This window comes from Uloborus diversus, chromosome 4 (genome assembly GCF_026930045.1).
Source record: "Uloborus diversus isolate 005 chromosome 4, Udiv.v.3.1, whole genome shotgun sequence".
NCBI lineage: Eukaryota > Metazoa > Arthropoda > Arachnida > Araneae > Uloboridae > Uloborus > Uloborus diversus.
In genome coordinates this window covers 185,544,070-185,567,437 of record NC_072734.1, presented here as the reverse complement: position 1 = coordinate 185,567,437, position 23,368 = coordinate 185,544,070, and the positions used below count along the sequence as shown (strand labels likewise).

Sequence of the window (23,368 nt, the reverse complement as noted above, 5' to 3'; positions counted from 1 at the left end):
CACAACTGATCCCCCAACTTTAAAAGACCTAAAATAACGTTTTTAAGGCTTCAACAGTGAAAGTTCAGAGAGAACCCTTGAACCTGTCTTCAAGAATTTCCGGCAGATATAGAAACGCTCTTCAAAATTCAAGTTAATATGCTTAAGATTTACATCTTAATTTATTAATCAATTTAGTTATGGTTTGAAAAAATCACAGATAAAAAAAAACTTCAGCACTTATGAAGAAATAAATCATAATGGAAAAATTAATAATCAGTAAAACTGTTCAACAGAAATCATAAAAATTCAACCTTTTTCTTTTTTTCAATTAACAGGAGAATATTGAACTCCCCCAAAAATGTTCTTTAATAGCATGGTAACACTAAATACTATTCTGTACCACAAAATGAAAACAAAGGCGTCAAGCTTACCTTTTCAGAAAGATCTGGAGATTTTTTTTCAAATTTCGTTGGGATTTGTTTCAATTTTAGAGTTTCTATAAATAAAAAAAATAATTATTATTAATAAAATAACATTTTGTTTAGGAACGTAGGTTGTATTGATATATGTTGTACATTCTTCATGCAGATTAAATGTATAGAAATGTACCTTTTTCTGAAATTGCTTTGGGATTACATGTCATCATAGAATATTCCTGCAACTGCTGAATAAATGCTTGTAATGATTTTATACAGATATCTGTTATGCTTTTCCAGTTATGAGGATGACCACCTGAGGAATAAGTTTAAAATATGTGCATTTAAATTGAATACAATAATTTCATAACTTAATAATAATTTTTAAAAAAGATAATATATTGTAGATGCAAATAGTTTTATAGGTTTTACAGAAAGGATGTTGTTACTATTAAATTGCATCAAACTATATATTGTAATCGCATTCACATAAAAGTAGACTTATCCTTTATTTTCAGTATATGTCATTTTCCTTAAGTGTAAACAACCCAGTTTCTTAACCGAATCAATATTGATTTTGTGGCAATGAAATGCAATTTGTGGCATAATTTACTTGCCTCCATCTGTTTAGGACATCTTTGAAGAAAAAACACTATAAGATTAGTTTTTTTTTTTGCTTATGAATGCTTGACTATACAAAAAAAAAAGGAAAAAAAAAATTATCTGTAAGAAGTGTTCTTTGGATAAAAGCAAGAGATTATAACAACAGCCATTTTCATTATGTGTCAGTCTAATACATAAGACTCTTTATTTGACAATTTGAGATCATTTCTTTCAGTCTAAACAAAAATGCAATTTTTACATTAAAAAGATATATATTTGCTTGTAACTTTGTTATTAGAGAAAACAAAGTGATAAGCAAACTTTGTTTTCTCTAATAATTGACTAAATTCTTTGCAGCAAGTAAAAATTCAGGAAATTCAAAGAAAAATGGGAAATGTTTTTCACTTTCTTGGGGGAATAAACATTTAATGAAAAAGAAATAAAGGAAATGCTGGTTCAAAATGATCAGAATTTACATTTCTCAGACTCACAAAAAGGTTTCACTTTTGAGATAATGGTTTTTGAAAAGCGTTCAACCCCTTGATCACAACTTTTGTCCACTTAGGGGCCATTTATTAATTACGTAAGGATGATTTTGGCAATTTTTGACCCCCCCTCCCCCATGTAAGAGTGCATAAGATTTTTCAACTCCCCCCCCCCCCCCATGCTATTTTGACGTAAGATTCCATTTCGTTTTCCTAAATAATAAAATAATGAATCCACGAATCTTGTATCACTGGAATAATTATTAAATTCACTATTATTAAGTTAAACTTTATTGTATCAAGAAATACTTACTAAAACGCTGGAATCAAGACAATGTTTTTTCAACATTTTTTTTTTTTTTTTTGTGTATGATGCGATACTAATTAAAAATAAAACATGCCCTACATAGTGCAATTTCTTTTATTTTATTTCACATCATTGATTCTTTGCAAAACAAATAAAAAACTTATCCTAATTTGTTTTTTATCTTCCAGACGCAAATGAAATATGATCCCTGCCAAACCACTTGGCCGCAAGGTTTCTAATGTAAAATATTGACTTGAAAAATATTACTTAAGAATGGGTTTGGACCCCTCGCCCCAAGTAAGGGTATGTAGAGATTTTTTTAACCCCCTCCCCATCGGGACCCTTAGCTTCGCATTCTCTTACCCTTTTACATAGTCACATTTTAACTACAGTAAAAGTCCACAACTAATGATTAGACAATATAAAATTATATCAGATAGTGCCTGTACTTATTTACAAGCCAAAACCATTGCCCAAAAATTGAAAAAAAAAAATGTCAAGATATTCTAGTGATGTACGGATTTTTTTTTCTTCAAAAATTTGATACAGAAACTCATTAAATTAAAGAATAATCTACATTATACTGAATGCAAATTCATGGAGATTAGAAAACATAATCATTGCAGAGGGATTCATCCCTGAAACAGATATTCTTGAAACAAGGCTTTATTGTAATAACATGTACATTTTTAAAATTTCATGTTTTTGAATTGATATAACTACACACGTAATTTATTACATTAGTTTCAATATTCTGTAAATTATTATGGGTTGAAGACATTAGAGAAACAAACAATAGGGGAAAGTCATTTTTATATATTTAAGTTTTCAAATCATTCTAAAAGATGTGAAAATTAATAATCTATTTTATAAGACTTAACTTACCAGGTTGACTAATTGAAAATATTTGTTGCCTTCTTGGTAAATTATGCTGTGCTAAAGTTCTCAAATCCAATACGGCTAGGTACTGAAAGAAGAGATTAATCTAATGTAATTTAAATTAACTTTTAAAAACTGGAGAGTTTAAAAAAGAAAAAAAAAAGTACCTTTAATAACTGAAGTTCCGAGCATAAAGCTTTAGACAGAACCTTTTCTTTGTTACCCTTTAGTGGTACTTCAATTGGAAAAGTATAGGGCTAAAATTAAATTAAGTAATAAATATATATATTATACAAACTACAAAAAAATAAAATAATAATAATAATTTAAGAAAAAGCAGGAAGAAAAATTACAATGAATCCTTTATAGCTAAAAGCACAAAACATAATAATATACAGTAGGGTTTGTTGATTTAAATCAGCTTGATTTAAATCAGAATTAAAATCATGATTTAAATCAAATGATTTTCTTTAAAATCATTGATTTAAATCAATTGATTTTGAATTAAGCGATTTTTTTTAACAAAATCATCAATTAAAATTAGTTAAACTTACTTTTATCAATGAATTTTGCATTTTTAGAATGTATTGCCCTAAATATAACTACACTGCATTATACTATCCTAACTTCAACGGGCAAAACTACATAGATCCCTCTTTCTGTGTGCGTAACAGATTTTCACTCTATTGCTTTTGCTCCAAAATGAGTTTGGAACAAAATAAAAATTTGGAGTTCTTCTTATACACCATGACTAATATAGTTCAGAAAAGTAATTGTTCAACATATTATTTTGCACTAAAAATGTACATGATAATGGAAACCTTATCTTTAAGCAAAGCATAAAACAAATCACATCTTATCTAAGCATTATAATGTATTTATAAGTCTTAAAATATTATTGAATAGAGAACTTAATTTTGAAAGTAAGTTGTATGGATTCATCTATTGTATGAAATATAATGTTTATAGATGTAAAGTAATTAATATCTACAATGTTTTAAACATTTAAAAAAATCAAAAAAAATCCGATTTAAATTCAAAAAATCAGACTTTTTTCATTTTTAAAAAAAATCAAGAACCCTGATATACAGTGAAACTTTTAGGAGCGACCACTTCCCTTAAAAAAAATAATTTTCTAAGGCACCAATTTTCCCTCCTATCTACTCAATGTTAAAAATCCTCTGGGAGAGACCATCAAAACCTCTCCTAACAAAAACAAGAACAGAACACTCAGCATCAAAAAATGAAGGAAGTTTCAGTAAGAGAAAACCAAAAGAGATAACGAAAGGAAAGCAATCACACCTTTTAGTCTGGACACATGTCTTCTTTTGCTCACGAAAGTGGAAGTAAACTAGAACAAGAATGTAAAATCTTTTTCTAAGCGTTTGGAATGAAGTCTAGTGACCCTCAGTTTAGAGCCCCAAGATTATTACAAAAAGAAAAACATTAAAAAATTAGAACTTTAATGTTTTTTTCTAGTTTTTCGTACCCTTGGGAAGCTAAGCTTGGGACATTTTTACATCTTGGAGCAGGTTCAACGTGTTTTCTGTCATTGTGGGAAGTTGATATGAAGGACAAGTAGTTATTCAAAAGGCTGTTCTCTGGATTAAGTTTTTTCTTACAAACAGAACAGGGGCATTTCTAAGTCCCTTTAGAGGTCAGAATCTATTTTTAGCTTATTTGAACAGATGATAAATACACATGCTTATACTGTACTCAGATCGCACTAATGACAACGACATTAATACTAATTTTTGGGGCTAAAAGCTGAACTAGAAACGAAAGCTAATTCAGAAAACACAAAGAATCTGAATTCCTAAACAAAAAATAATGCAAGAAAAAAATTTTAATTTCGCTATTCAAATACATCCTTATCATAATGTTCTTTAGGGGTCATGGTGGCATACAAATGACCTCTACTCAGCTAGACTTTTTAAGAGTTTTGGGACTCCTGATAGGCCAACCGACACAAATAAGTCAGCCATGTTTTTTCTTCATCCAACGCATGTGAACAAATTTCGTTCCTCAGAAGTTCCAAATTCAGGAATTGAACGTTTTTACTCTCTACCCGCTTTGAATAAGGTCTAGAATTTTTTTTTCCAAAACTAAACAATAATTAGAGCATGTAAAACAAGCCTTAAAGAAGATAGATGACGTTTTTAACATGGCAACCAATCAGCAGTTTCCAAATTTCTTACATGGCCTTCAGCAAAGTAAAGGTTGTTCAAATGAGTCACAGCTCAGACTGTGCCATTAAAACTTTTAGGGGTATGTTTTTTTAGGGGTATTTTTCTCATTTGGGGAACTCTTGTTATGGGGGGGGGATTGGCAACATTTAGGGGGAATCCCCTTGCCCTTGGGGGTGGGTACCCATGGTCAGCAGAACATACAGATTTCTATTAGTGCAGTTTTTTTTTTTTTTCATTTTTAAAATCAACCTCTAGGAGAGACCAAAATCCATTAACAACCAGAAAGTGGTCGCTCTAGAGAAATTTCACTGTACACATAACACATGATAATTCATAACACAAATAGTTTTAATTCAGCTATCTTATGAGTAGATTATAGTACGACAGTAATAAACTTGTAATAAAGTAAACTTACCTGAGAAACAAATGTATTGAATATGCATAGGTATAAACTGAAGTTGAAGAAAATTACTGCTCCAGAAATGATTACAACTGATAGTAATTTTAAACTAACCAGTCCATAGATCCAACCTTCATTACTTCTATAAATAAATAGTTATTATGCATTCATCACAAAATTTTAAAATGTTTATTAATGTATTTTAATGAAGATATCAAAAAAAAAAAAAAAAAAAAAAAAATGTGAGGGACAATGAATAGATTTTGTTTTAAAATGTAATAACTCGTTTTATAGAGGACACAATAGCATAGTAGCTAATTTAAAAAAAAATTACATTCACTATAATTTGATCTGTAACATGATAGTAATTTCATTTGTAAATGATTTCAATTTTTTGAATATTGTGTTGGTATTTTACTACGACCTGATTGTGAGTAGGGATTGCAATACCGGTATACCAAGTACTGGTATTTCAAGCAATTTTGCAATACTGGTATTTGTAGAGGAAAATACCGACATTTTCGGTATGAGCTGAAAATAATAAATAGTTTTAATTCAAGAATTTTCAATTTTACCTATTAAATATCTACTTGTACTTTAAATGTACATTTATTTTCCCATGATACAGAACCGAAATAAATCTATTTATTTAAAAATTTAGCTTCAAAAGCATGAACTAATAGAATATAAATAAACAAAAGTATTTTGTGCACCATATATTTATTTTTTACTAGTGGTACCCGCACGGCTTTGCCCGTAATAGAAAAATTAAAAGGTTTTTTGGTTCGCCAGTATATTTACAAATAATGTATGGTGAATTTTCTCGCCAATTGGCTTGTACCCATGTTACAGTTCCACGTTATGATAATTTCGTAATTACCTCGTCGATCTTATGATAATTTTGTTTTTAAAATTGGAATAGAAAAAGAACAAAATTGAATTTTCAAAAAATCGCTTCGAGGTGCACACCCCCATGCTACAAACTAACTTTGTGCCAAATTTCATGAAAATCGGCTGAACGGTCTAGGCGCTATGCGCGTCACAGACATCCTATAGACATCCTCCGGACAGAGAGACTTTCAGCTTTATTATTAGTAAAGATAAATAATAAAAATACACATAATACAAAAGAAACACACATACACAAAAGGGTTCATCTAAAAATGACATGCAACAGACCGAATTTTTATGAAGATAAAATAATTTTAGGCAATTAAATTAGAAGAGATGTATCACACATTGTTAACAGTACCACCAACCTGTGTGAATTCAGAAAGAGTAGTTGCAACTGTAGGAAAGTTGAGCACTAAAATGAGTTCCAGGCTTAGAGACGATTTAATAGATGCATTATGTTTTTTACTAGCATTGATTTTTTTACTAAGACATTTGTTCCTTCATTTTATATTTGTTCACAATACGTTTTCATAATAATACAATTTTTGTGCAAAATTATGAAATGTGGCAACGAAACAATATGTTTTCAAGCAATTTTTGAGAAATTTCAAATACCGGTATTAATACTGGTATTCTGGCATCACGTTTTAAAAGTACCGAATACCGGTATTGCAATCCCTAAGTGCGAGCAAATGTAAATAACTGGCATAGTCGCATTGAATTTTACTGCGCAGATGCAAATACACCTTACAGAGTTCAATAGATTCAGAAAAATTATTCACACGGCCTATTTCAAGACAGAAAAGCAAACAAACTGCAAAAAGAATACTGATTTTAAAGAAAATATCTGCATTCAATCGATGATACCACCAGTTATGGATGCAAAATTTTAGATCTAAATAACTGTACACAGCAACTAATGTTTTAAAAAATGCATTTTTCCGTAAAGTATATACAAATAACAGTAAGTAAGCAGTAATTGTTAATTACTTAAAAACATGAATTTTAGTGACATTAATTTTAGTTTTAACTTAAAAACTATGGTTATCAGGGAAAAAAATCCTACTTCAAAAACAAGTTTTGTTAAGTTTTCTTTTAATTGGACTAAAATATGCATACCTGAAGGCTCCGGTAAGTGATGAAGCGGAGTTATTGAACATGAATCCTAAACACACAAAAAAAGGAGTTTTACAAACTTATAAGTGCATACTGATCATGAGATAGATTTCCATTCTAAATTTTTTTCTCTGTGCAATTATTATTCCTTGACACTTAGATGCACTTTTGCATATTTTAGATATTGAGTGCACTGATATTCTAAAATGATCAGCATTACCATAAAGTAAGTTTTATCTCAGCTAATTTGCTATGGGAAAAATTGAGGTACAGGTGTCCCTTGTATAACATGGTACTTGAGCGATACAATTTCGATATCACATAGTAAAAAAATTGAGATTATTATAACAGGGATCCAATATTACTCGGTAGAGACATTGAATTTAATATTACACGGTTTTGATATAATGTGATTTCAAAAAATTCAATTTAAATTTCATTCAATTCACTGTAGAAAAAAACACACAGAGAATAACATTCAACTGAAAATGGCAAACGACAAATAATAAAATCCAGGAGAAGAATTCTATTTGTTTTGTTAAATCTACACAAATCTTTTTATTGTTGCTCAGACAAACTTTAGTGCTGCTTCTTTTTGGCAGCATGTGTTTTGTTTCTTGTAAATACTTTTGATAAAGCTTTTTTACTGTTTTTCCATGAAAGTTAATTGAGTGTTTCGTATGCTTTACTGGAACTAGTGATGCTTATCTAAAATTAGTCATGTTTGATAGCTTAAAACAGCATTTTCAATGATTCAGCTTCTTTCTTTTTTACCACTTTTTTTCTTATTGATATATTTCTTTCCTCTCTCTCTCCAACCCTCCCCACACTTTATATCAAGACACACAAAGCTTTTATAGCGAGTCAGGCTCACTTAAATTATGCTCTTTGTGAGGGCACTGACTGATGACGGGAAAAAATGCCTTTCCACCATTTCTTTCTTTCCTCCTGTTAACGCCCTACTTGACATTTGGCATGAATCAACCAATCAGCATTCTGTAAGGGAAGAACGGGCTTTTCACACAAAATGCCTTTGAGGAAAACTAGAACAGACTGTTCACAACCCCAAAATAAAAACGAAGCAACGACAGTTTGGAAACATGATTCTGTGAAGGTAAGGACAAAAACAGGACTCGCTCCCAAACTGGTTTTTAAAGTGTCAAAAATCAAAAATTGATTTAGCACAGCATGTAGCCAAGACACTAATTTTTGCAACAAGTGCACTCAAATTTTCCTTTTGTTAGTTGTAAGGATCAATTTCAATCAGAATTCTACTCTTTAAGACATAAATAACTCATTTTTGTAAAAATAAAAGAAAAGTGTGGCTAGCTAGTTTTGCAAATGTAATGAGGATTTCATTATTAAACAATTTTGAGGAAAGTTTTCCACTTACCTAGAATGAGAAATAATATATAATACCAATGAGTTCCTTTTAGCACATATGTAAATGCATCTTTTGATACATCCCAAATTTGTCGCCTCACATTATTCATTTTTACATCCTGTAAAATTTACATAATAAGTAACAAGAAATGATATACAAATAAAACTTGTAAAATCGGATAGCAAATATATGAATAACATAAGCTGTAAAAACTCTGATTACAGACAAATTACACATAAAAAACTTATGATATGAATTTGAAAATACTATGAGCAAATTTTCAAAGTGAGGAAAAATTACTTTTTTTCTTTTCTCTAGTTTACAAATTACATTATACCAACTAAATTTTATATATCTTCTATATTATTAAATTTACAACAATTATCTGTTTAAAAAAACGTTTACTGAAATTGTAATCAAGGAATTATATACTTTTTTTTTTTTTTTTTTTCAGTTTTTGGAGCGAACCAAGCTTAAAGAAAGTTTTTAGAATAAACTTTTTATAATGTGTTGAAATTTCTTTGAAGTGAAACTCTTTAAAAATAAAAGCATATTGACCTGCTTCCCATCCTTATTAAAAAAAGAAAAAAGGATTGACTATAGTTTTAATACATAAAAATATATTGAGCGTCAAGAGAGAATAGCTTATATTTACTATTACAGGCGTCCCTCGTATAACACAGTACTTCTACAACATGGTTTCGATATTACACCGGTAGGACACTTGAATTAATTATTTCATGGTTTTGATATAACTCTAATGTTATATTTTAAAAAGATGGAATTTCATTTTTGTTTAATACATTCTGTTAATGATTGATAACCCTAATAAGTTTTTACTTTGTTTTGATGAATCTTGGTTTTGATATAACATGGTACACATCCCTTGATTTACATTATTTCTAAGTCTTCTATAACACGGTTTGATATAATACCGAACATGGTTTTGATATAACACAATACATCTTAACCTGATTTTTCTCATTCACATACATAATTAGTATTAAAAATAAGTAAAAATGGTTTAAAAAAAGTCTCGTATAACACGGTTTCGATACTACACGGGACCAATTAACCATGTTATACGAGGGACATTTTACCTGCTAATAATATTGCAATTTTTGTATGCTCAAATACGAAAGCAATTTTGAACAAGTAAGCAACAAAAAGTTTTTCAAAACACTAAATTTAAAACTTGAATCAAAGAAAGCTCAAAAACTAGCATTTTTTAACAAGTTTAAAATGCCTAAAATCCAAATATATGCTTGCTTAAGTTCAACCTCAAAATGAACTTGTTAAATTTATTAACAAAATTAACTTTACACTTACTATTATTTTTCATCATTTTTGGCAACAAATAAAAAGCGGAAGAGTGTTAATTTAATAATTACTATTACTTTACATTGTTTTTGGCAACAATTTACAAGCAGAGGTAAAACTCGAACATTATGACAGAGAATGTAACTTAAGAAATAGTTACATCGACAGAATTCCACTTTAGGGGAAAATGCTAGTTTATTTGTTAATGCTTTTATTTTTTTAATTTTTCAAACCTTAGGAAACAAACAAATTTTAAAAGATAATTAGTTTTTCATGGATAATTATCAAATCAGGGTTATACTGTTCTTCAAAATCATTGAAACAAGAATAAAACTCTTGGGCAGGATCATTGAAACAAGAATAAAACTCTTGGGCAGGATTTGCACAGAAAACAAAGCATTTTTTCGCTTATATGTAAAAATTCAGCGATTTCTAAATTTCCTCTCTCTAATAAAGTATGTTTCTGACAAAATGCAGAAATGTACATAATCTTTTATCTCCTAAAATTCAGGACAGGTATTGAATTTTAGGTGTTTGTAATTTAATGTGGTAGAATTCATTTTATAGGTTAAACATGATTTCATACAGCTGAAAATTGATAAATGAATAAAATACAATATGCCTTGGAAACTTCATTACACTCATTTGTTCTACATTAAAAAAAATAATAAAAATTAAACATACCTGCTCTAATGTAAATTTGACTAAAAACGAGTTACAAATGAAATACTTCAAGCTAAACATAATTCCAGTATAGCAGCCATAACCAACAACAAAGAAACAGTAACTGCCATCTTCAAGAGTTAAGCTATAAAGAAAAATATGTATATTAAACTGCAATGAATAGTGACAACGAAATAGTCAAGAAATGCTTGAAGGCAGAACGATAGTATCACATCACTGGGGCAAAACATAGAACAGACAAGCATGGGTTCAAGACTAAAAATATTTTGAGATATGTATAAACATAGGCGTTACTACAAGGGGGGGGGGGGGGGTCCGTCCCGGGTGTCATCCGTCTAGGGGATGACACCTTAAGTAGAATTGCAAGTTTTTGAAAAGTATGAAGCTAAAATGCGTGGGGGGGGGGACAACCCCCAGACCTTCCATCTATATATATAAAACGCTTATGCGTGGCGAGGCCTTTATTTCCTTCTCTCCGTTGGCAACGATCCGCTTCGTTTACGATCACGATCGTTGTTTACAAGTTGCAGACTCGCTTTTAGTGTTTGATTTTTGAATGAGTGTTTCCAATCACTTGAATATAATTTACAAAGAAAAGAGCAGTGTACTTAGGAGTCTTTAGATGAAAGATTTAAATGCTGATCGGTAAGAAATGCTGCCGATAGGATTAGGCGCGCAAACGCACACCGTGAACCGCGAATTGCAAATCGAGTGAGTTCTGTAAGTGGTTTCAAACATATTTCCGGTATAATCATACACTTTACTGGAGAAAAGAGTTGAAATAACAGTGATAGTAATGAAACTGGAGAAAAATATTTTATTTTTTAAAAAAATGCTAATAATAACACTGATACTTAGCCTTTGAATACCAGAATACCACTTATTTTATCCGACAGTAACGTGTCTTTTAAATTCAAACGTCAATTTCCTGTTAGATTAGCCTTCCTAATGACTATAGATAACGCACAGGTTCAAATTTTGATAAATTTTTTTTAGATTTGACAAAACCACTTTTCAGTCATTAACATGTCATATGTAAGGCATTCAAGAGTCATAGTATCTGAAAACCCAGAAATTTTCTTTCGTGTATGCAGAGAAGTGTTATGATTTTCTTTTTTTTTTAAATTCCTTTGCAAAGTTAATGTTGAATGTCAAAAGGTTTTTCCCTTAACCATAGTGCTTACAAAAAAATAAAGTTCCCTACTTACCAGGGCCGCAGAGGCAGAGGAAAAATGTCTTACTCCGACTACAGGATTTTTAGAGACTCCGACTTCTTTACCCAAAGCTAGTCTGACTCCGGCTGTAACTCCGCAAATATTGACAGAGCTGCGAATTTTGAGAGAAAATTACTGACTTCGTCTCTTGAAATTTTCCACCTTCGACTCTGACTCCTTTACCATAAAACCAGAGTCCGACTCCACGGCCCTGCTATAGCTTACCACAAAAAGAAGGTGGATGACCTTAACGCAAAAACATCATTTGTATCATTTGTAATAGGGTGTTTGTTATTATTTTGGAATAGATAGGATTAGCGAGACCATGCCTCTTACTATTTGGTGCTTTCTGGAAGATTCTACCTACAACAAATGATGCAAATGATGGTTCGCTTCAAGGTCATCCGCCTTCTTCTCGTGGTCAAGCTTAACTGCAACCTGTAAATACTGAAGTTTTTTTTCCAACCACATTTTTTTATATACAGTGAAGCACTGCTTATACATTTTTGAAGGGACTAATGTAAAAAGCATACAAATGAAAAAATGTATAATTGGTAAAGAAAATGTATATTAGACCCTCTAGGGACTATTTAAAAAACGTATAATTGATAAAAACGAATAGAAGAGAAACGTATGAACCGTACTTCGCTGTATTATGTTATTCCACATAGACTAAATGAATTTATTGGATAATTATCATTGCAAAACATGTCACTTAGTTTTGCAATGCATTGAAGTTAAGAACTAAACAACAATGACAAAGTAAAACAACAAATTGAATCGTGAAGACCTGAAGAGTGAAACATTTCACATACTTTTGTAATGGCATTGATGTTGAGAACTGAATCACAGTGGCAAAGTAAAGCAACAAATTGAATTGTGAAACCTGATTTTACTGCTAATATGTTTTCACAAAATCATTTTGACTCTCCGCTTTATTTATAGTCATTAGGAAGGCTAATGTAACGGGAAATTGTTTACGTTTGAATTTAAAAGGCACATTGCTATCGAATGAAATAAATGGTATCCAAGGTATGACAAATATTAGTGTTATATAATAATCAATAATTTTTTTGCTACAGTAATTTTTTCTCCAGTTTTATAATTATCAGTCTTAGTTCAACCCTTTTTCTCCAGTAAAGTGCATGATTAATCCGTAAATGTATTTGGAAACACTTGTGGAATTTTCTCGATTTGAAAACGGTGTGCATTTGTGCACCTTAGCATATCGGCAGCATTTCTCACCAATCACTTTCAGATTTTTCATCTGAAGACTCTGTAGCCTGCTTCGTAAATTATATTCAAGTGCTCTGAAACCCAGAGGCTCAGTGGTAGCCCTTCCATGCTGCAGGTCCGGGTTCGATCTCCGGGTTGGGCATGATTGATTCAGCTGTTCATCCCTTCAGTGGGTCGATAAAATAAGTACCAAGTATGCTTGGGAACTAAACCCTGGGGGTTCCACGTTAGGCTGACCTCTTAACCAGAACATCTATCTGCCTAGCATCCCAGAGCCCTTGGTCAGAAGGAGTGAGATGAGTACAGTAGGCCTCGGCCCTCATAAGCTGTCGTGCCACTGGATTTGGTTTCTTGACTCTTAAACACTCATTCTAACATTTTTTTTACTAAATCACTGCTTTCAGAGAACGTCAGAAGTTGCTTGCTCTTTGCAACTGTTAGACACTTTAAAACATATGTACACACATATTTCGACACTGAACATAGTATAGTTAATGACCATGAAATGTTTTTAAGTGTGTTAACATTGCATAATTTTTTCACTGCAATTTCTTTTGCATCAAGTAAATGTAGGAAACAAAGATTATATTATGTTTTTAATTTTAGTACAAAAATGCTCCTTTGCATACTTCTCTCAAAAGATAATGGAATTGCAAACTTTTGCTTTATAATAATAATAATCCAATGCACAAGTTGCATGTCAAAGTAATTGTCCCCTTTTAAATGTATGAAAATCATAAGGCGAGGGGTTGGCGAGAGTTAGCGAGTAGGGGGCGATAGCCCCCTAGTTTTTATATATTTTTTGTACATTAGCCAACTAAAAATTTTGTTGTAACACAAATGTAGTTTCTGAATTGCATGAATTGCATTTTTTTTTCTTTTGCGTTTATATGGGGGTGGGGTGACACCACAAATTACCGCCCCGGGTGTCACCCATGCTAGGGTATGCTACTGGTATAAATAACCCGTGAGAAATTGAATCAGTGCTAGCTTATACTTGTTTACAAAGACTATTCTAGGATTAGTTTGGCAATTAGTTTGTTTTGAGGGTGGCATGCTCTGGTCTCTTGAAATTTCATGCCAGGCATGAAATAATTCATTTAATCAGCTTTTGCTAATTTACTTAAATGCTATAAATTTTTTAAAAAGGTTCCTAAGGAACCACAAGTTCACCTGAACATAAAATCTTACTTTGAAAGTTATTCTGAGCAATTTGTCAGCTGCAACATTAAATAATAATACGGGGTACAGTAGAACTTCAATTACCTGAATCAATTGGGACCAGACCTCATTTGGATAATTGGATTTTCCCGAAAAAAAAAGGAATATTTTTCAAAACTACAAAATGTATACTGACAATGGGTGAAAAAAACTCTTTTGAAAGAAAATAACTTTAAATAAACAACAAAAACTTTAAAGCTAGCTTCTTTTTGTAAAGACATGTTGACTGCCGTACTTCAATCCAAACATATCTACACAACTTATACATAAGCGAAGAATGAAAGCCAGTCTTTCTTAGCTGTTTAAAAGTTATTTTAAGCACCCTATTTCCTCAATCTCTTATAATAAACTAATGTTGTATTGATTGCTATAACTTGGAAAATTTTACGGCTAATTGCTTCAAATTTTGATGGAAAGTGTATCATAATGCTGCCAATGAAAGATATTATAATTTTTACATTTATTAAGTTTGGAAAAATTGAGCTATTTATATGTCCCCCTTCCCTAACCCTTTATCCATTTTGTCAAATAAGTGACTACAGTACTTAGCAGTAAATGACACAACTTTTTAAATATGTACAAAAAATGTATAAGCTGAAAGACAGAAAATAAAATGCTTACAAATATTCGGCATACGTTCTTGACTCTTCATCATTATTGTAAAACAATCCTGTACAGCAATATGCTATAACTCCTCCTAATATAGTAGTAATGAGAATATGCTTCAGATAATGAGGGCTCAATGATTTGCAAATGATTTCAAATCTTGTGGAGCAAACAAACTTTTCAACTGAAAAGGATAAGTACAAGGTTCAAAATCAAAAGTAATTTTAAAGCAAGAAACAATAATAATCAGTTTTGAAGACATTAAGATGAAATATGTTTTTTCAATTCAAATGAATCACATTCAAATTCATTAGTTCATGACAATTTTAACATTTCACAGCATTAACAAAAATCTATATTAAACTTTAGCACTCATCAATCAACTTTTTTGAAGTAGAGATGTAACATCAGTGACAACACCTTTTTGTTTCAAAACATTTACGTTATTGATACATCAACCAAAAAATATTGATCTTCTGAAACTTTTTTTTTCTTCGGAAAATATATACTCGGAAATTTCTTCTAATTTGTGGTATCGGAACTTTCCAGCATTTATGATTTGTTTCGTAAAATACTTCAAATTTTATTGGCATGTGCATAGTACAATAAGAGATCTAAAAATCTTTACTACCACATTTTTTTTTTTTTTTGAGAACTAAAATGGAGAACTTGTCAAATGAAGTTCTCTGCCTAAATTTGGAGTGCGTTCCTGGTTAATCTACGCAAAGGATGATGCTGCATGGCAATCTGGTGTTGAATGAATCATGAGAATGTGGGTGCAGCTTCTATTTTGTGGTGCACTAGTAGCTAGAAGTCTGTCTCGGCACCTTAACCCTCTGACGGTCCGGGGTCATGAGTAAGATAACGTGAAATTCTTCCCCCATAAAATTCTTTTTTTGAGTAACTTGTGTTGGGGAGAATTTCTAATCTAATAATATCTCCCCAATGTTTCTTTGATACTAGCAGAGTGAGTTCGGAAATAAGAACTTGACAAACTATTTCTAACTTTCATGAAGTTTATTTAAACGATAATGTAAATAGTTAAAAACATGCTGTAAATGATAAAAATAAATATTAACATAATCTCTCCGCATGCTGCTTCTGCATGAGATAACTAACAGTGCAACGCAAACTGCATGACTATTGACTAAAAACTTTGATGAAGTAGACCCATTGGGAAATAAGCTAAGTCCAGCTAATCATTTCTAATAAAGGGCGAACGGCACGAACAAGCAAGTTCGCATACCGATCAAGCGACCGCCTACATCGACGAGAGATGATCGAAGAGAGCGAACTAAAGCCGCGAACAGTTTAAATATCCCCCCGGGTCATTAGCATATCCGAGTCACGTGAACGGACACATCACTGCTATCGTTAAGCACACGTGCCTTCAGATTTCTTCTACAAGCTTTCTATGACGTCATCCACAACGGAGTTCCCGCCAAGGGTGAACGAAAGTGAAACAAACATTCGGTCGATTCGACCAATGTGAATGAGTGCTGATAAGATTCTTTTACCCCAGTCATGCAGAATGATTGGTAATGCATTATAAGTAAGGAAAAACATTCTTTTACTTTTGGTGTTGTGAGGTGATGAGATAGGATTATTTACTGTTGTTATTAACAGGCATTTATGCCTAACAACTTGCCATGTAAATCAAGTGCCCTACCTTCTATCACTGCCTAGCTACTACCCTGCGCCTCTGACTGTTTGACAACAACATTTAGCATCAGAAAAATAAGTGTAAAATTGTTTTGAAACATGCTCACTAGGGCGTGATAAGATGTTCAAAACCATCAGAGAGTTAACCTGCCGACTTTAGCTGGGCATATTGGAGTGGTCTTCACATCTTGGGTGACCTTACCAGGAGTTTACACTCCCAACATTATTCACCCACTCTGAATAGGGCCACATCCTCGTCATGTTGAGACAGACCGCTAGGATTTCGAGGAAGCAACTAAGAGCGGAGGCTTAGCTCTTTAAATAAATACTTCAGTAGGCTCTCCAACTATGGTGAATTTAAAAACACCTCAAAGTGCCTTAACTTTTTGACGAGCAACCAGCAACTGAAACAAAATAACCCTTTCTGACATGTCTCTTTGAATCAACTCTTCAATCAAGAAGATGTGGAACCTCACTCCACTTGGCTCTGCTTTGATCCTTGAGAAGAGCTTTCTGGAATTTGTTACTACTTCAACTTCTCGGATCCTGTCGCTAAAAAAGACTTTGCCCCAGACCACCTCAAACAAAAATAGCTTTGGAAGTCATTCATAACATCACTGAAAATGAGCAGGGAGTGGTATTGAGACTGCTCAATGCAAGATTTTCCTTTTCCAACGTAACTTTAATTGTTGCTCTTCAGAAGTGAACTTCTAGCAGTTGAGGTAGGCACTGAAACGATTGCAACAGAGGACAACTTTCAAGAAATCTGGATCCTAACAGATAGCTGCAGCACTCTACAGCATCAACGACCAACTAAATATTGCACATAGAACTAGCTTATAGATCACAACAAATTCAGACCCTGTTCTCAGCAACACAACATCCACCTATGCTGAATAGCATCACATGTAGACATTAAGGGCAACGAAATTGCAGATAAAAATAGCAGAGGAGCAATGCTGTAAAAAATGCCAGGTAACTCTTCTGACAGCATTTGAAATCTTCTCCGCCTCCATCAAAAAGGATTGACATGTCTCCCTCAAGTGACTGTTCTATTTAAGTTTACAATTCAATAATAATATAACCATAAATTCTTGTTTCATTTAAGTTTAGTATTTCAATTTCGAAATTAAATTTCAGCACTAATTTAGTTTAAGAACTTCGGGAAATTGTTATAATTTACAAACCAAAAACTTTGCAAAATGAGACTGATCAGTTAGAAAGTAATTACCAGTATAGAACATATTTAGTTTGTCAAAACGTCATTTCAAATGTATTATTGGGTCATTTCTAATTTCATTCTAATAGTTGAAGGCTAAAAAAAAGAATAACTTTGAAATGAAAAGGTGGCCCTAATCTCGAACCTTCACGAACAGTGCTTTGCAAGTTATTTTACAATACTTACAAAGCAGAAAATTTTAGATTAATCCTCCGAACCACATAAATGCACTTTGGCAGAACCCAAAATTGGTGCCTGTATGGAACTAATTTTGAGAGAATTCATTGCAGAAAGAAGTTACTTTTGATGCAGAATTGACTAGTATTTTGTAGTCGAGAAATAAATAAAACAACTTTTTTTTTTAATCAGGAATATCAGGACAAAAAGGTAAAAATCAGGACAAAATATTTTTATGAGGAAAATCAGGACAATTACAAGCTCAAAATTTTATATTCCAAAGTTAATTGATTATTTTTAAAAGAATTTTACTAGGAAAAAAAATGAGCATTAAAAAAAGTTTTGCAATGAAGATTTTTTCATACATATAACTGCAATTATAAATATTTCTAAAATTTGGAAAAGTTTTAAATCCAGACAATCCGAATTACCAAGAAGTTCAAATTTGAGGTCATATTGTAATGAATTTCATTTGCTAAGTACTAAAGTAAATATGCAACTATGTGTTCTAGTATTGTTATAAATGACAGAAATTTTTTTAAACTATAATAATGAAAGTCAAATGATGAGAGGCAATATTACTTACCAGCATAAAAGTGCATGTTCAAGAGACCAAATACAACAGTGGACAGACATAGAAAAACCTGGTATAGCATTATTTTCCAATGAAACACATGCAAAACCCAATCTGAGAATTACAAAAGGAAAAAAAACTTATTACATCAACATAGCATTGAAATTTTTGGATTTAAATTTCAAGAATAATCAACCAATTTAGGAAAAAAAGGAAAAGTTAGTACTTTAGCAATTTAATATTTTTATTGCATAGTTTTAACTATGTTTGGTCAGGACCTGCAAATGTAACTCCTAAATGCTTGATTTAGGAGTTTGCTTGTTATCATAAAAATATTTATGATATTTTATGGTTCTTCTTACAATTACAACAAATTTTAGAAAATATTGTGTATAATTAAATTAGGTATTTACAAATTAACGTCACCGCAGCAGAAGTTGCGTTAATGTGCCAATAAAGAGCAATCATTTGACGCACTGTTGTTCACATGCGCACAGTTATCTTTTGGAATCCTTGTTGCCATGTTTTGGCAACAAGGAAAAACTGCCAAAAATTATAAAAGCCACCAAATCTGTAGCTGTGGTGACATTAATACGTAAAAACCTTAAATTGCTTCTCTCCTGACAATTTTAACCAGAAACACATTCATGTTTACAAATTATAGATAAACTAGGGGTTTTTCCCCTGCTCCTTCCATTTGCCAATTTTTGTTAGCCACCTGAGCAGTGTTGCCAGATGGTCAAATCCAGATTTCCCCAATTCCCTTCCAATTTTTCCTCAAAAAGCAATGTTTTCTACCAAAATTCCCCAAATTCAAAAATTATTTTTCCACTAATATTTTCAGAAAATGTATCGACTTCCTCTTATATTTTTGTCTCTTGAAAAAAAAATTACCCCCCAAAAAAACAAATTTTCTTATAAAATTCTCCAACTTTTTTTTTCTTCCCATTTTCGCTTTTTTTTTGGTCTTCATCTTTATCTTTCTTTATCTGTACTAATAATAAAGCTGAAAATCTCTCTGTCTGGATATCTCTCTGTTGCATGTAGCTGCTGCTGTTTGTAGCATGGGGGTGTGCACCTTTAAGTGATTTTTCGAAAATTCGATTTTGTTCTTTTTCTATTCAAATTTTAAGAACATTTTCACGAGCAAAATTATCATAAGATGGACGAGTAAATTGCCAAGCTATCATAACGTGGAACCGTAACGTGGGCAAGCCAATTGGCAAGAAATTCATCATGCATTATTTGTAAATATACAGGTGAACCAAAAGACCTTTTAATTTTCTACTACGGGCAAAGCCATGCGGGTGCCACTAGTCATAAATACAAGCGCCTGACCAAAGTATAAGAAATAGCCAAATGTTTTTTTTCTACTTGCATTTACTACTCTGCTTCTGTATGTACATTTAAACTATGATTTTTGTATATATTTATCCAAGAACATTCTTCATCACACTTATTTTTACCCGTTTCACGTATCAATTAGTTACTCACGCAGAACATTAATGCGAATTCCGTAGCATAATATTCCACATAATGCGAAATGCCATAAAGTTGAGCAAAGCTAAACCAATGCTGTTTGATACAAACGATGTAACTACTACTTCTTGGCGCAAATCTAAATACGAAAAAAATTCTTTTTTCCCCCGAGGTTTTTTCCCCTGAATTTCCCCAAGAAAAACATTTTTCCCCAAATTTTTCCCTCAAAACCCATTTCCCCAAAATTACCCCAAAGAGCACCAGATTTCCCCAAAATGGGGAAATTTCCCCCAATCTGGCAAAACTGCACCTGAGTGGGTTTCAATACTGTCTGTGGCGGACAGGGTTGTCCTATTTTGTCCACCCCGGAAAAAACCGGCCCAGACAAAATATTATTTTGTCTATTTTGTCCACTTTCTTAGTAAACTGAAAGTACTTACTTAAAAATTCAATGTTTGAAAAAAATAAATATACAGATTCTTCCCATTCAAGTAATATTTTAATATAAAAATATCAAACATAAATATGTATATAAACAATTACCGATTGTAAGATATTTTAGAGTGAAAATTTAAAAAAGTAAGATCAGTTTAAAGTTATACATATTGTAAGTGTATATAATACAAATGAATATTAATAAATTACTAGATAGATGCCCGTCAATGTATGACGGGTGAAAATTGCTTCTACATTTGAATGAAGCCATTGTTTGTTTGGTGATATTTTGACAGTTGAAATTGTAGCCCTAACTGTCGTGAACAGTCGCTCCCACGCTCGTCCAAGGTCGCCTCTCACTCCCCTCTTGACCCCTGACCGGATGTGGGGGCTCTTTTCGAGTGGGGTTGGTGGGAACCGGGTGACTGGACGAAAGAGGGAGAAGCAGAGAACGGGACGAGAGAAGGAAGGATGCAATACAGCTCCGGAGATGTCTTGTCTCTCGTTGACTTTCTTGGACATTTTTTTTTCGAACAATCATACTATACCAGATATTATATGTGAATTGTGATGTGTCCCTTTTTACTACTTTAATAAAAAACTTGGGACTAAAGTGCTGATTCTCACTTACATATCGGAGCGGCAAACCATCCCAAAAAAATATGGAAGCTTACCCAATGCGGTACTCCGAATAAAACGATTATACGAAAGAGCAAATTCGCGACACTAACTCCAATGGATTAACGCTAAACTCTGGTAAGTAACGTTCATTATTGACCATTTTTTTGTTTCTTCATTCCCCTAAAATGAGTTTTATAGGTAAAACAGTTAAGTGACCAGATCGAATTCAGCCTTGCCACCATAAAGCCTTTCCCTGCATGTTAAACATTACCAAAACATATTATCAAATTTTCATACCGTGTCGCAAGTTTCATTGTTGAACAAGTGGGTTACTCGATCATCGGCTATTATTTATATGAGGATAATGCATGTAATAGCATGTATAAAAATAAACACATCAGCAGTAAATTTTAAGATGTTTGCGTGTGACATGAGAGGTTTAATTTGCTCGTAATAAATGTATTTATAATCCAAAAAAGTAGGAATATAAAGTTTAAAAAGGTTACAGTCTCAAAATATTAGAAATCATATGAAAAAAAATTAATTGATATTAATAAAGAAAATATTAATGAATGAAGTTTGTTGTATATAATCACTTATCTAAAAAAAGTTAAGGTTAAAGCGGTAAATAGCAACAAAAACTGCAGATATGCATCTATGTGTTACAAGGAGCCCCTTTTTAAATGTTAGATGTGAGCTTGTGAATTGAATGTAAGACTTTGCTTCTATAAGCTCAAATCGTTTTGCATTGCAAAATAGACTTATTCATTGTTTTCTCAAAACACAAGTCCCAACATTATTTATTGATATCTTGCACTTTGAAGGCTTTTTTTTTTTTTTTTTTTTTGATAATTTTTTGTTGGTGCTAGAATCTATGTTTGTAATTATCTGGGATAATATTTTTTTTTTTTTTTACATTTTGTAAAATTTAAACAAGCAAGTTTAAGCAAAACTAGAAAAAAAAAAAAAAAAAACACCGTGATACATCGCAACATCACGATGTAAGGATGACGATGCAAGTTTCTACCTAGTTAGCATTTACAGAATGAAAGTCAAGAAATTTTTTCAACACAAAGTTTCAAAAAGAGAAAAAATAAAACATTTACCTAGAACACTAGAAAGTGGATTCCAAAAAGAAAATTTCACCAAGAAGAGGAAAACAACAAGGTAAACTTCTTGCAGAAAAACCATCCAAAGCAAACTCCTTGTAAGTCTGGGATACAAAACCTGTACATAGAAATTCGATTTTTTAAAGTAAACTAGCGGTAAAAATTTGAATGACAACATGGCATGAAACTTTGAAACCGTTTGTATATATTCAGGAATCCAAAATGTTTTAGAGGTAGGTAAATATCTAAATAAAAACATGGCATGACAACTATTCAAGTTTATAATACAGAAATTTAAGAAAAAAACTAACTTCCTGTTTGAACCACATCGTTCGTTTATAGCAATTACAGCTGTGACAAAGACAATTTAACAGAAATGAAGTTCTTGAATTTATATATTCATTTTTTATTCACTCAAAACAACAACAGCGCGAAAACCTCGTTTAAAAGTAAGCGGACACGGACCGCACGGACGGATACTGGATACTGAAAAGAAAAGTTTAGTTGTATTATTGTGCTGATTGATATACGGATCCAGTGATCTCATTAGAGGACTGTACGGATCAAGACAACCAATTTTTTTTAAGGTCAAAAATTGAAAATGAAGAGGTGTCTCTATTTTTTCCCTGGGTCCATGGTCCTATCATTCATTTTCGTTCCATTTCATTTTCAGCACCTCTGAATATTCTGTTTTTTTTTAATGCGTTACTTACACGTTAAGTTCAGTTATTGATTCAATAGTAAGTTTTTAAATAGCAATTTCATGCTTTAAAAATACTGACTCTATCATATTCTTTCAGCTCTAAGTCAAAACCTATCCAAAATCAGGGGTTCTGTGCCACAAGTAGAGGAAAAAAGATGTGAAATCGGAAATTCAATTATACATCGCTATCTTGTCAGTGGCGTCATCTATGAATTAAAGTAAATGTTTGTAAAAAAATTATAGTTGCTGATTTATGTTTTACATAACACAGCTTTACTGCGCTAACATCAGAGCCGTGTCCAAGGGGAGGGTTTTAGGGGTTAAACCCCTACCATTGAAAGAAAAAAAAAATCAATGAATCATTAAACGATTTACCAAAACGAATTTTAAGCTTTAATTAATTTTAGAGTTAAACTCTGATACAGTATTCACTCTCTTTAATATTTCCCCATG

At 32.0% G+C, this 23,368-nt stretch overlaps 1 protein-coding gene across 1 annotated transcript in view; it reads right to left on the bottom strand.

Annotated features, from left to right (window-relative positions):
* Window positions 1–22,654, bottom strand: part of LOC129221045 (nucleoporin NDC1-like) — a 33,947-nt gene extending 11,293 nt beyond the window's left edge. The window contains exons 1-12 of the mRNA XM_054855481.1: window positions 22,524–22,654; window positions 22,210–22,330; window positions 18,581–18,682; window positions 14,952–15,120; window positions 10,660–10,783; window positions 8,665–8,773; window positions 7,275–7,320; window positions 5,277–5,403; window positions 2,840–2,929; window positions 2,679–2,760; window positions 592–714; window positions 414–478 (exon numbers count right to left, since the gene is read on the bottom strand). Of these exons, the coding sequence (XP_054711456.1) occupies window positions 414–478; window positions 592–714; window positions 2,679–2,760; window positions 2,840–2,929; window positions 5,277–5,403; window positions 7,275–7,320; window positions 8,665–8,773; window positions 10,660–10,783; window positions 14,952–15,120; window positions 18,581–18,682; window positions 22,210–22,330; window positions 22,524–22,541 (1,176 nt within the window). The 5' untranslated portion in view covers window positions 22,542–22,654. The remainder of the gene's footprint in view (window positions 1–413; window positions 479–591; window positions 715–2,678; window positions 2,761–2,839; window positions 2,930–5,276; window positions 5,404–7,274; window positions 7,321–8,664; window positions 8,774–10,659; window positions 10,784–14,951; window positions 15,121–18,580; window positions 18,683–22,209; window positions 22,331–22,523) is intronic.
* Window positions 22,655–23,368: the final 714 nt, after the last annotated feature.